The sequence below is a fragment of the Miniopterus schreibersii genome (genome assembly GCF_964146895.1).
Source record: "Miniopterus schreibersii genome assembly, chromosome: 12".
Taxonomy (NCBI): Eukaryota; Metazoa; Chordata; class Mammalia; order Chiroptera; family Miniopteridae; genus Miniopterus; species Miniopterus schreibersii.
In genome coordinates this window covers 3780432-3793960 of record NC_138112.1, presented here as the reverse complement: position 1 = coordinate 3793960, position 13529 = coordinate 3780432, and the positions used below count along the sequence as shown (strand labels likewise).

Here is a 13529-nt window from a genome sequence, read left to right as displayed (position 1 = left end):
AGATTAGGAAATAGAGGCACGTGAACTCTTAAGTAACGTGCCTAAATTAGACCGGCTGAGCTTTGTTGCCTAAGTCCGTGGACAATGCTCTTTCTAATACACACACACACACACACACACACACACACACACGTTTCATGCGTAGGCAGTGAGCATTTGAATAACTGTCCCTAATGAAGGTGACGATCTGGGACCCTGTCAGTGCAGGCATCATGTAGAGCAAGGGCACAGGGAGGGGGGCAGGGGTGGTGGGATGGATGAGGGAGTAGCAGCTGGATGGCGGGGTGGCACTCAAGGCTAATACTGTTCATGCTGACCCATCCCTGGATGAACATCTGTTAAACAGGGCACACAGGCTGCTGGGCCCACAGCCTCCCCCACACTCATGGAACCCGCAGGCCACCACCTGCTGTGGGCAACACTTGAGCTCCGAGTCATATGCTGTGTCTGTGTTGCTGACTGGGTCATGGAGGGTGGCATGGTCCAGGGACACCCAAGGTCATGGGCCATCAAGGTTGTTCTCTGTAAAGAAAACTACCTAAAAAACAGTGAGACTCATCCCAGCAGGGAGAGACACAGAAGCCATCCAGCTGCAAGCTCTGGGGCTCACCCTGTGCGGTCCATTTACATAGGCTTTATGGCATTAAATCTAGAGAGTTCTTACTCTGCCCAATCACGGTAGAGATTTACCAACCAATCCTAGCTTTCTTTTGGCAGGTAAGAGACTGGCCTTTGCCTCACCCGCAGAACCAAGTCTGGAGCCAGTTTCTGCCCTCACCTTTTCTACTGTTACTGTTAGCCGTGACCAGGAAAGGGAGTGTGCTGGGTTCCCCAGGGACACCCAGGTGCCTGCATGGCCTCAGCTATCTTGCTGAGGATGAGTCCTGCAGGTTACCCAGGCAGGTAATAGAAGGAGGCAGTGGTGTCCCCTGCCCTGGTCACCTTTCAGTCTTTCTTATCGCTACAAAGTCTAAGCCGGCTGACTTGGCCAGTACAACTGCTCGAGGCAGAACCTGATGATCTATTGGGGGGTGGGGGTAGAAGGTGGGAGCAGTGCAGAAAAAAGAAGAGGTCTAATGTTTATTGAGCACCAACTCTGTTCTGGCTACTTTGTATACATTGTCTCCTTTAATCCCATTTCACAGCTGGAGAAAGTGAGGCTGAGAGGCCTGAAGTGACATGTGTATCAGTAAGTGCAGAGCCAGGATGTGAAGGAAGGGTGTGCCTGGACTCCAAAATCCCACCACACCAGCGAGGCGCAATCTTTTTTATTTTTTCTTCACAACTCCAATACATAAAATGCTCTGGCTGGAAGAACTGGTGGGAGGGAGCTTGAGCTTTGCCCGCTGCTCTTCCCTCTCTCTACTTTCAGCCATTCCCTAAGGCTCCACCCCACATCCTTGGAAAATTCTGTGGGCTCCCTGATCATTAGATGTATAGAAAAACTCTCTGGGAGGCCTTGGAGCTGCACCTGCCTCGCAGGCTTTGCTCAGGGCCCCAGAAACACAACAAAACCATTCCTGAGGCCACATTCCCACTGCAGGCGTCCCAGCTGGCTCCCTGGGAAGGAGCACTCCAGCTGCCCTCAAATGTTCCCTCCTCAAGCACAGCTCCTAACCCTTCACAGCCCCTTTCCCCTATGGCCACAGTGCCTGCCTTCCCACTGAATACTGCACCAGACTGGCACCTCCATGGTGGTGGAACAAGGCTGGGGCTCTTCCCCTCATTTCCAGAGGCCACAGCCTTCTCCCAAGCTGGACAGTGACAAACCAGGAAGGGAAAAGAAACATTGTGCTTCATGTCATCCCCGCTTCCCATCAGTGGCTGCTTCTCTACCTACTGACCATAGCCCTGAGCACTCGGTGCACTCACCAGAGGCTCCCCTTGGCCCTATTCCCACCGCCACCAACGCTGACATGCACTCTCCACACCCTCTTCTTCCTGCAGTACAAGAGGGACAGCCCACGCCCCAAGTTTGGTCTGCCTTAGGTGTCTCTGCCCATTGCCACCCATCCCGCCCCATAGGGAGCTCCAGGGCTGCCTGGCCAGACGCAGAGCTCAGTGCTGAGTCGCTGCAGGCCTAACACTCAGAGGCACCAGCGGGGCACTGCCCCAAACCCCAGTCCTCCTCCCCTCTCCTGCTTCACCCCCACTCTGCTATTGAGGGTGAGGCTCTAGGCCTGGCTAGGTGAGCATGCAGATCTGAATGTAAATTATATGCAAATCCAGGGCCTGCCCTTGGGTTCCTGGCGCCCTACCATCTCTGCTGCCTGTGGCTCAGCCCACGCAGGCGCCTGGGTGCTGGCTACAATACACCAGGCTAGGGGCTGAGAACGCACTCCAGGAGTGAGGGGCTCTTCCTCTTGATTGCTTCAAATGTCCTCAAGAAACACCCCCTCCAAGATCATGTTGGAGGGAAGAATCTCCCAGCCTAGTGCTGTACCCCCCAAAACACACACAAAACGTTCTCTGAATATCCACCCTCCCTTCAACTCATCCACAAATAAAACCATCCTGCACCAGGCCCAGCAGGGACCAGGCAAGTCACTGGGTGGAAATCCTGAAGACCTGGAGAAGGTAAGGGGGCCTTGAGGTCTGCACCCCTTTGTCAAAGGCCAAGAGCCCGTGAGATGCTCTGGGCAGACCCTCACCCTGGGTCGGGGGCTTCTAGCCTATGTTTTGGGGGCTTACTTCTTTTTAAAAATATGTTTTTATTGATTTCAGTGAGAGGAAGGGAGGAAGGGAGAGAGAGAGACAGAAACATCAGTGATGAGAAAGTCATTGACTGGCTGCCTCCTGCACGCCCCCTGTTGGGGATCGAGCCAGCAACCAGGGCATGTGCCCTGACTATAAATCAAACTGTGACCTCCTGGTTCATGGGTCGATTCTCAACTGCTGAGCCACGCCGTTGGGCAGGGGGCTTGCTTCTTTAGCAAAACACCACGGGGCCAACCCGGTGCTTGCCCACCTCCTCCCGTCTGCCAATCTAAGAAAAATAAGCCTCTCCAGCCTCTCCTGGGATCTGCTCAACTTAATGCTGCCTTTGGGTCAACTGCTTACTTGCTTTTTGTTTCTAATTGAGCTCCCCATTCTGCTGCAGAAATATATTAAAGGCAGCTGACTTCGATGCCCAGAAATATGAAGCATCTGAAAGATTTGTTGAGCATAATGGCAGCTCCATTCTCTCCCATGTAATTCTAGCAACCAGAGCCTCTCTGCCCACCTGCCCCACCCCAATGCTTCCTGGTCCTTCACCTGCTTCCCCCAAGTTGTGTTTGCCATTTCAAGATTTTAAAACACATTCCCCCCACCGTACCCCCTTTTAATTAGACGCTGAACAGAGTGTTTGAGATTTTCTTAATGGTTTCACGAAAGCTTTTAATTTGGTCTTCTCAAGAGAGAAGAACCATGAGTCCCCATTTGAGAGGTTGGGGTGGGAAATGAAAAAATCAATGCAACCCATTATTTTGGCTTTTAGAAAACAGGAATTTTACTGCCGGGGAAGCTTGTTCTTTTACACAGTAAAAATGCAAATGCAGGCAACACAGATGCTGGCACGCTGGATGTAACAACGGCGAGAGCCTCGCCGGGGTTCGTCTGGCTGCCCAAACCTGGATTTGCTTTGGCGAGAATAAGGCCGTTATTGGAGACTCGAGAACTGATTGTTAAAACACCTTCCCAGTTCAGTTCTGGGGAATCGGTCTGAGCTCAGTCTCCATCCAAAAAAGGTATTTCGAGAGGAATGGAAATAACAGAAGCTTAAAACACACTCAATAACTGCTTAATTCCATCCAGAGGATGAGCCACCTCATCTTGTTTTCTCTGCTGGCTCTGCCTCCTCCCGCTCCTCACAGATGGACGTACAAATTATTGCAGGAGGATATTGTTTTCTGTAACAGGCTTGAACATTCACATTTACATTTTCTTGGTGCCGCGGGGGTGAGTGGCGACGGGAGAGAAAAATACCCCAAGCCCCATCTTCCCTGCTCTCACGGGGTCTCATCTTCCCCCAGCAGGCTCTGCTACCCCCTCCCCAATGCCACCCCAAGCAGAACAGGCCCCGGGGGACCAGCCTGGCACCTAAGACCCAATTAAGGCACTAAGGAAAAGAAAGGCCTGTCTGGCGAGTCGCCCTGGCGCCCAACACAGATGCTGGCGCGGCTGAATGGCAGGAGCGCCAGGGCTCTGCAGACCAAAAAGCCACTTAGGTGCTGCCTCACCTGGCACCTCCAGCCTAGGGACAACCTACCTACAGCGGCCACTTCCTTAAGTTGGAAAGGATTTTGTCCCTCAGGCTCTCCTGTTGTCTTCTGGGCCCTTCTCCACCCCCACCTCCATCTGCTCCTTCCCTATCAAATAGCTTGAGCTTCATTTATTAATGCCCAGCCTCTGGAGGGGGAGGGGGAGGGGGAGTCCTTCAGGTTTTGCTGAGGGGCCTGGCTCCTGGGGACCGGCTGCTCGGGAGGAGGTCCCCAGGAAGAGGGTGTGGGGGGCTGGTGACAAAGCTGGGCAAGTGAGTGGCAGGAGCTCTGGCCTGAGCTTTCTCACCAGCAGAATGGAAAGGGGGTGGGGGGCAGAGAGAACTAGTGCGAGAGAAAGCTGCCGCTCCTCACCTTATGTATTTTTAATATTAATGTAATTAAAACTGCAAGCGAGTCGGCCTCAGGGGCGGGGCGGAGGGAGGCAGGAAGAGCGGGAGGGAGGGAGACCGGTTGTGTGTAGAGGGGTGTGGGGGAACCCTAAGGCGAGGCAGCCTTCCTGCTCCCCTAAAGTGGGGTGGGAGGGTGCTGTGCAGGGGGCAAGGTGCTAACCAACCTAGTCCAGACTTGGGGTGTCACCCAGTGGCCCACTGGGTCTGAGAAACTCACCTACCTTGTCCAGGATCCAGAGGCCACCCCTCACCCCTCACCAGGTCTCTGGGCAAACCTAGCAAAATCTTGGCCTTCAGTCTGGCTTTGACCCGGCGGTACTGACAAACAGAATGGGGGTCCCCCCCACCCACACACACACAAAGCCAGCAGATGCCGCGGCCAGCTCCAGCAGGTGCCACTCCGGACTCCCGGGTGTCGCACCCGAGGACTGCACCCTCCCGGGCACCAACCCTTTGCTGGATTGCCCTTCCCCCATCGCCGGGGGACCCAGAGTTGCGGCTCCTCCGGGGTCGCCCCCTGGGCGAGCGGAGGGGAGAAACCGCCCCCAGGGCGCGAAGGAGAAAAGTTAGCGGGCCGGGCGGGCAGAGCTGAGCCAGCACCGGCGCGTGCTCCGCGGGCGAGGGCGCGCGCCCCGGCCGCCCGGTCTCCCGCCCTCCGCGCCCCGCCACGTCCCCCGCGCCTGAAGCCCGAGCGCACGGCCGGCCGGGCCCCACCGGGCGCCCAGGTGCTCTGGTCGGAAACGTCTTCCCCCTTCCAACCGCCAGTCCCGGCCCCTGGGAGGATGGGGTGCGCCGCCCCAGCAGCAGGTCTGGACACGCCGGACAGCTGGACCCACCCCTAGCAACGCTTTCTCCCGGAGGAAAGCGACACGCCCCCCGCCCGACTCCGGACCGAAGGAGCCCTGTCCGCACGTCCGGCTGACCGGCACCAGAGTGGAGAATCTTGCGCCTTGGAGCGCGCTGCTCCAGGTGGCTAAGGCGGGGCCGCCGGGCCGGGGCTACGCGGGGGCAGGGGGCAGGTGGGGCCGGGGAAGGCGACCTCTGGGTTTGGAGAACAAACTTGCCCTCCAGGGGACCCCAGCTCTCGGGACCCCAGCTCTCCCCGCCCTGCGTCCACCGAGGCTCCCCTAAGCGCCCCTGGGGCGGCGGGCGGCGGGGTGCGCGGCGGCGGGGAGAGCCCCGCGAGCGCGGGCCGGTGACCCAGGACTCCCGCGAGCCCCGGGCCGCGGACCCCTGCGCTCGGAGGCCACCCCGGGGTCCCAGGGCCCGCAAGCTGCAGGGAGCGGGCACGGGGCTGGGGGAGGGGTCCGGGGCAGCCCCGGCAAGGAGCCAGGGGTGCGGGGCTCCGGCGCCCCCACCTCGACACCAGAACGGCAGGAGCGGGTGGCCGGCGGAGCGGTCCGGGCGGACTCTCACCTGGCCCTCTCGGGGTGCTTGCCTTGTCCCCCCGCGACCCACCCAGGGCCAGGCGCCGGGGTCGGTCCCCGGACGTTTGGAGCCCGCCGGGCACCCCGCCTGGCTGACCGCGCACCCCGGCCCGCCGCCCCGCCGCCCTGCGGCTCGCGCGGGTCTCACCTTTGTGCAAAGAGTCCAGGAGCAGGAGGAAAGTTACCAGCCACATGCCATAAAGAGGCCTATTCTCCGGGGAGGTGGTCCTGTGCCGGCCGTGCGGCTGCGCCTCTCCCCGCTCAGCGCGCTCCAGCCCCCGCTCTGCGCGCCGCGCTCTCCGCTCTCCGCTCAGCCGAGCGCTCGGCGGCTCCTCCCTCCTCGGCGCCCGGCTCCTGTCATCCGCGGGGCTGGGCCAGGCGGCCGCTCTCCCCGCCCCCCCGCGCACCCCGGGGTGAGCGCCGCCCGGCCCCGCGCCCGGGGCCCCGCCGCACGCGCCCGGGCGCGGGGTCGCGGAGCCGGACCAGCGGCCCTGGCCGGGATTCGCCGCCTGGGCGGCCGGGGTCCCTGCCGCCCGCCGGCTCGGAGCCTGTGGTCGCTCACAGGCCTGTGTCGTACGTGAGCCAAGAGCCCGCCACGGATGCCCGTGTCTCCTGGCCCAGCCACCTGGGGCCAATGCTTCCAGCCTCGTTCAGACTCAGTTTACCCCTTGGGTGGGGAGTATGGATGCGCTCAATAAAAATCCGGGCTGCGATCCTTTGGTGCCCCTTTGGTGAGCGCGCTCCCACTTCAAAGATCAAAGCCGCTTGCCCTCCAGCCCCCAGCCACTTCTGAGGGGGGCCTCCAGGAGTCCCAGGGGGAGCCCAGCCTCCCCCGCATTCTGCTGGAGTTTTGCTCAGCTCGCGTCACATGGGGATTATTTAGCCACTATCTGCAATGAATAGTTTAATGTCGGCTGTAACTCCTGTGTCTGACTCCTGTGTCTTCAGGACCTAGCGGCCCCAACCCCCAGCTTTCTTATCAAGCAAAAATTGGCCTCTTCCTTACAATCCTCACAAAGTTGGTGTGAAATTGAATAGGGCTTGAGTGAGGGTATCTCTCCATTACGAAATACATGTGGAGCACCCGCTGAGTGCCAGGCCCTGGGCTGGCACTGGGGCCAAAGGCTGGCTGAGTCAGGTCAGCTGTGGAAAGGCTGCTATGGCTGAGAAGCCCTCTCCTGCTGTGATTCCAAAATAAGGGCCAGGCAGGATCCAGAGAAGGGATCCACAGCAACTCTGAGAATAGATGCTTGGGCACCGGGCCACCTCTCATAAAGGGTAGTGGAGGCCACCTTGATGTGCCCTGGCCGCTTGCTGAGCCGCTGTTGACCCACTTCTCTGAGGTGTGCAGGAGAGGGGAGTGTGGAGGAGGGAGGGAGGGAGAGAGGATGCTGTTTAGCTCCATTCCACAGAGGAACACAGTTTACTTCTCCAAAATGTCTTGCCCAAGATCAGATAAGAGAACTAGGACTCTTCATTGCAGCTTTCACCAAGACATCCCTAGAGATTTTAACTAAAATTGTTAAAGTATGCATTTACTTTTTTTAATATGTTAAAATATACATAACATAAAATTTACCATTTTAATGATTCTCAAGCAGCATTTAGTACAGTCACAATGTTGCTCCACCACCGCCACCACTGCCCATTTCCGGAACATTTTCGTCATCGAATCAGAAACTCTGGTCATTAGACAGTAGCTCCCACTCTCCCCTCTTCCCACCCTGGCTGACCCCTAATCTGCCGCTTTTCTGTTCCTATGAATTTGGCTATTCTAGATACCTCATAATATAAGTGGAATCAGACAATATTTGTCCTTTTGGTGTCTGTCTCATTTCACTTAGTGTAATGTCTTTAAGGGTCATCCATATTGTAGCATGTGTCAGAATTCATTCCTTTTCATGGCTGAATAATATTCCATTGTACGTATAGGCCACACTTTATCTATTCACTTGTGAACGGACACTTCCACTTTGGGGTTGTTGTGAATGATGCTGCTCTAAGCATGAATATATGAATATGTCTTCCTTTGAGATCCTGCTTAAATTCTTTTGGGTACCTAGAGGTGAAATTGCTGGATCTTATGGTAATTCTATGTTTAACTTTTTGAGGAACTTCCAGGTGCATTTGTGTGTTTTTTGTGTAACATTTTAAAAGTACATAGAAAGGGCTCCCATTACAGTTGCTCCCTGTGATCCTCACAGTATCTTTTGAAGCTTCATCACCCCCTTTTAAACCAGGTGAGAAAACTGAGGCTTAGCTTGTTCTGAGTCACCCCCATTTGTATCATGTCTCCTGGCTCCAGGGCAGAGCTGTGTGCTCTATACTTTGCTGCCTCTGCTTTATGATGCTAAGTCGCCACTCTAAAGTGGAGGCCTCTCCACTAGTATCCTATACTCTGTAAACAGAGACAGAAGAGAGACACAGGGCAGACTGCAACAGGTGTCTGGCACGGGCCAGCCTAACCCTCTGCTTTACGCGGGAAGCCTCTGAGGCCCGGAGGGAGGAGGCAACGGGCCTGCGCCGGGCCACGCAGGCGGCCACAGAGCCCAGGCATCTCCAGCCTTCCAGCTTAACTCCCTTCCCTCCCCGCCCCAGCCTCCTGGGCTCATTCTTCCCTCATGTCCCTTCCCTTCTAAAGGAGCCGGTTGCTGAGAAGAATCCAGTTATTTAAAACTACGCCTGTTGGCCCAGAGCACCTGGTCAGGCCAGGCCTAAAATAAACTGCTAAGTCAGGCAGGATGAAAGGGGCTGCTGTCTGCTGGGAGGGGGCACCCTTGAGTGAGCCTCAGAGTATCCGCCCAGCTGCTGGTGCCCCACACGCTGGGAGGAGAGAGCAGAGCCCTTCTTTCTCTGTTTACCTGAAGTACATCCTGCGACCTCAGTGTCCCTGTTACGCTGGTTACCCCTTGGGGCCTTTATGGCACCACAACACTGTGTGTAAAGGGCCAAGTATTACCTGAGGGTGAGGTCATTCACGGTGCCAGGGACTATAGTCCCTTAGAGAGGAGGCTTGTGTGTGTGGGAGAGGAGCTAGACAGGTGGAGAGAGCAGACTCAGGGACTCTCTCTAGCACAGGGAACCTTTATAATGTCATGGTTAAGAGTGTGGCTTTGGAGTCAGACAGAGCTGAGATCTCAGCCTGACTCTGCCACCTACTAGCTAAGCACCCTTGGGGAATTCATGGATACCACCCTGGTCCCCTCCCATGTGAGGTGGCACAGCCCCAGCATCTACCTCAAGAGCTGTTGTGAGGATTAAAAAGACAAGCCCAGGGGCCGGTGCATTGTAAGCACAGGAGCAGGTATCACTAGTGGTCCTGGTGGTGCTCAGAGGACCTGACCTGGGGGAAGAGGGGGAATGGCTCCACTGAAGGGATGCTGGGATGACATACTACACTCCGGGCTGCGACAAGGCCGGAGCTAAGGAGCTGGCAGTCAAGGCAAGAAGCTGCAGAAATACAGATGGAAGGTGCACTTGAGGCTGGCAGAAGGCGGGGAGATGGCCAGCAGGGAAGGGCCTGAAAACAGGTAGTCCCTATGTTTTTGTATTTTCTATTTCTAGGTTTTGTCCCTTCTTAGTATTTAAGGAAAATATCTTTGAAAATGACAGTTTGGTATATATGTGTTCAGAAGTCCCCTCTCAATTGGAATTTACCAAGAGATCTACCTTGGCAAAGTCAGCCAGAATCCTAGCAAGGGAAGCCCAAGGGAAAAGTGAACCTTGGGGTAGGAAAGTGGGTGTGTTTCACCCAAGCCCAGCCTGACCCCTGATGTTCCCCACTCACAGTTCACACTTGGGAAGTGTGTTTTTTTATTTATTATTTTAATAAAAGGGACAGTTCTTTCACAGTCTCAAATCGGATGGAAGCCCTCACACCCACACACAAATATATTTGTGTTCTCACCAAAGTGAGAAAAATGTAGTTGCCGCAAACATTCGCGTGTGCAGGTAAACATAAGCACTTAATGGCAGGCACACCTGCTCGCAAGTGCAGCTTGAATACAATCCAGAAAGTCTGCATTAACACCTATGCACATGTCCTGACATTATTTTTTAAAAGCCTCAAGTCTGTGGGATTCATTTCTAGTAGGGATGTACCATCTCTTTGGAAACAGTGCTTGTCCCTGGCGGGAGTGGCTCAGTTGGCTGAGCACCAACCTCTGCAACGAAAGGTCGCCAGTGTGATCCCCAGCCCGGAGCAACCAACTGGTGCTTCTTTCTCACATCAATGCTTCCCTCTCCCTCTCCTTCTCCCATCTTCTCTCCTAAAAAATAAAAATAAAAAACATGTGTGTTTTTTTTAAAAAACTTTTTTAAAAAACTTTTTAAAAAAACTTTTTAAAAAAACAAGAAGTAGTGTTTTTTAAAAAAAGAAAGAAAGCCACAGTGATCACTTTCAATATTTTGTGGCATCAGAATGTTGGGTGCTGATGTAGCTGGTGTGTGAGAGGGAGTGTATATTATCGATGCCGCTGCAACAGCAGTCTTCAATTCAGGTTAATCATGGATATTTGGGGAATTATTTTGTCATGTTATATTAGGACTAGAGCCATCATGAGAAACAACAGATGTTTTTATTGTTTAACTCAAACAACAGCTTATATATTTTGGATACTTCTCTTCAGAAACAAAGCCTTCATATGTGCTCTCAAGTTCTTTAACAACTTTATACGTGTGTGTGTGTGTGTGTGTGTGTGTGTGTGTGTGTGTGGTTTTCATAAAAGAAATCAATACTGAACCAGGTCAATGTTAAACACTTAACGTTAGGGGTCACATAGGTAGCTCAGGATTGACCTTCTTAGTACTTATTCATTGATTGAGAAGGGGGAAAAATTAGAATTTCCCTGCCTTTTTTCAATCTGTAATTTATTTTAATGTTCTAGAAGGAGTCCTGGACTGCAAAGCAGAAATTCTGGGTTCTAGTCTCACCTTTGCCACCTTAGCCAACTGGATCTTGGACTAGTTACTTTACTTTTCTGGGCCTCAGTTTCCTCACCAGTAAAATGAGGGACTTGAGCTAGAACCTAAAATGAGAGATACTGAGCACTGTCCTTTCCTAACACTGGAAATGAGGTGAGCACAAACAAATACACCCGTGTCTGCCCCATGTAGGGGTGTGTGTCCCCACAAACCTGTGCATGTTCTCTAATGCAGCAAAGAAACAGAAATACAAATTTGCATGCACAGGTACCTAGAAGCAAAGAGACACACACAAACACACACACACAAATAGTTTTTGCTTCAAATATGTGCACATGTATCTAAACTATTTCCATCTTCTTGAGACAGGATGAATCATTGTAATTCACAGACTATGATGTCTATCTAAAAAGGTACATGTGCCCTGGCCAGGTAACTCAGTTGGTTGGAGTGCTGTCCCCATACGCCAGGGTTGCAGGTTCCACCCCTGGTCAGGGCACGTGAGGAAGCTGCCAATGATGCATAAGTAAGGGGAATAAAATCTCTCTCTCTCTCTCTCTCTGTCTGTCTCTCTCTCTCCCCTCTTCCTCTCTTTCTCTGAAATCAATGAAAAAAAATTTAAAAGGTATGTATGTCATTAAATTGCCTAAGCACCCCTTAAACCCAAATTCTATATGCTTGGCTTGCAGGCGTCTAGGCATGTTCCACTGTCTATCTTAACATTTTTGTTGTAACATCACAGTTCGAAGCTCACTAAAGGGCACAATGCCCTGAAGCTCATCCCCTACAGGTGGGGTCTCTAGGGTCCCTTGTTCAGGCCACTCTCTCAGGAGGGTTGGTCAGGAGCCATGGAGCCCCCAGGGAGGCTGGAGTCCCTCAGTAGCAACGGCCTCTCCCACTGTCCTCTCTCGGCTCACAGCTCTGAAACCGGCTGAGAAGCCACCACAGAGGTTCCATGAAGCCAGAATCCCGTAAGACTGAAGCCACTGTCACAGTTCTCTCTCGGAGTGGGGACAGGTGGGGGGAAAGAAAAAAACTTCTGTGAGTGGGAGCTAACTTTGCTGCTTGCCCAAGTTCTCTTGCAGTTCTTCTGACCCCCAAGACACTCACAGACGTGTGCCACAAATTGTGTGTAAGTATCTTCTATTTGGAAAGCTTCCTGCGGTTTTCACTTCTGTGTCCACCTATGTAAGCTCCCCTGCAGCGGGGCCTGTCCGGCCCCACCGCCCCCTGCCCCCCCGCCCCGGGCTCCCCTGGGCTTTGCCTCCCAGACAGCAGCTTGGCCCGCTGTCCTGCCCTGTGGCTGTTGTCCCGAACATCTGAATCAACTCCTAACTCTTTCCACCTGTGCCTGCAGAGCTGGCCTGTCGTCCCTGCATGAGGGGCTCTCATTAAATGATTTGATGACTAAAGAGATGCAAATGCCTGATGAGGAAGGCATGGGTCGCGAGGTGTGTCCTTTAACTGGAGCCAGCGCCCTAAGCTTTGCAGTTCTCACGTTCGGGTTTCTGGCCGGGAAGGGTGAGCACTTGGCAGGGCATAGGAGCCTGCAGGAGTGGTGGACTCCAACGCCGAAGTCTTGGCAGACACCTGCTCAATCGGCACCACCATCGTCTGCGTCATTGTCAGGCTTCATGTTTTCTTTCATTTCTGATCCTCACCAAGAATAGTTTGGGCCAGAATTTGTTTTGCTTGTTATACAGATGAAGAAACTGAAGCTCACGGGAGTTCTTGATGTGCCCAGAGGTGGGTCTGCCATGAAACTAACATGGCTTAAGCTCCAGGAACCTATGGGGCCCCAGTCATGCGGCCGGTCACATGCTCTGGTACTGCTGGTAACTTGGCAGAATGCTATTGCATCACTGAAGTCCCTCATGACTGCTCCTCTTTCCCACTTTCATGGGCCTGGGTGCATTTGGGGGGTGACTCAGGATCCCCTAGAGTGAGTGATGGCTCCATTCCCCACCCGGACTGGTGGGTGGGCTAGGGGATGCCTGTGCGTGAATACTGCCACCCCCTGGGCCAGCTCACTTGGCATCGTTCCATCGTTGCAGGGCCAGAAGCTGTATCACAATTCACCAGGGCCTGAGGTACCTGCACCAGAGGTGTGTGTGTCGTGGAGGAAAACTCAGGTTCAACGTGCAAGCAGCCAGAAGCTAGTCTGTAGAACTGCAAGCAGAAGTAATGTAAAAAAATTATAGAGATGTGTCAACAATTAATACAAATATTATGTTATTTGTCCAAAATTGTGATGTTTGTGGGATTCGTCAGTTTTTTCAAGATTTATAATTTGTTGCAATTTCTTTGTATTGTTCTAAATAATGATGTTTGTACCTAATAGTGCATTCGTAATGTTCACCGTTTTCCTTAAAGAGGTCCCTCCAATGGTCTAAACTTCAGGTCCTACAAAAGCTGAGTCCATCCCAGGAACTGGCCTCGGGCCACACGTGGGGGCTGAGCTGGGCCCAGACCCAGGTTTTCTGGATTCGGGCCCAGGGCTCTTCCCATCATAGCCCCCACCTCCTCTC

The 13529-nt window shown here is 53.8% G+C and overlaps 1 protein-coding gene across 1 annotated transcript in view; it reads right to left on the bottom strand.

The window, feature by feature from the left end:
* Positions 1-6373, bottom strand: part of DSCAML1 (DS cell adhesion molecule like 1) — a gene marked incomplete at its 3' end in the record, with an annotated part of 322135 nt that extends 315762 nt beyond the window's left edge. Inside the window, exon 1 of the mRNA XM_081153849.1 lies at positions 6227-6373. Within this exon, the coding sequence (XP_081009975.1) occupies positions 6227-6272 (46 nt within the window). The 5' untranslated portion in view covers positions 6273-6373. The remainder of the gene's footprint in view (positions 1-6226) is intronic.
* Between the last annotated feature and the right edge of the window lie 7156 nt (positions 6374-13529).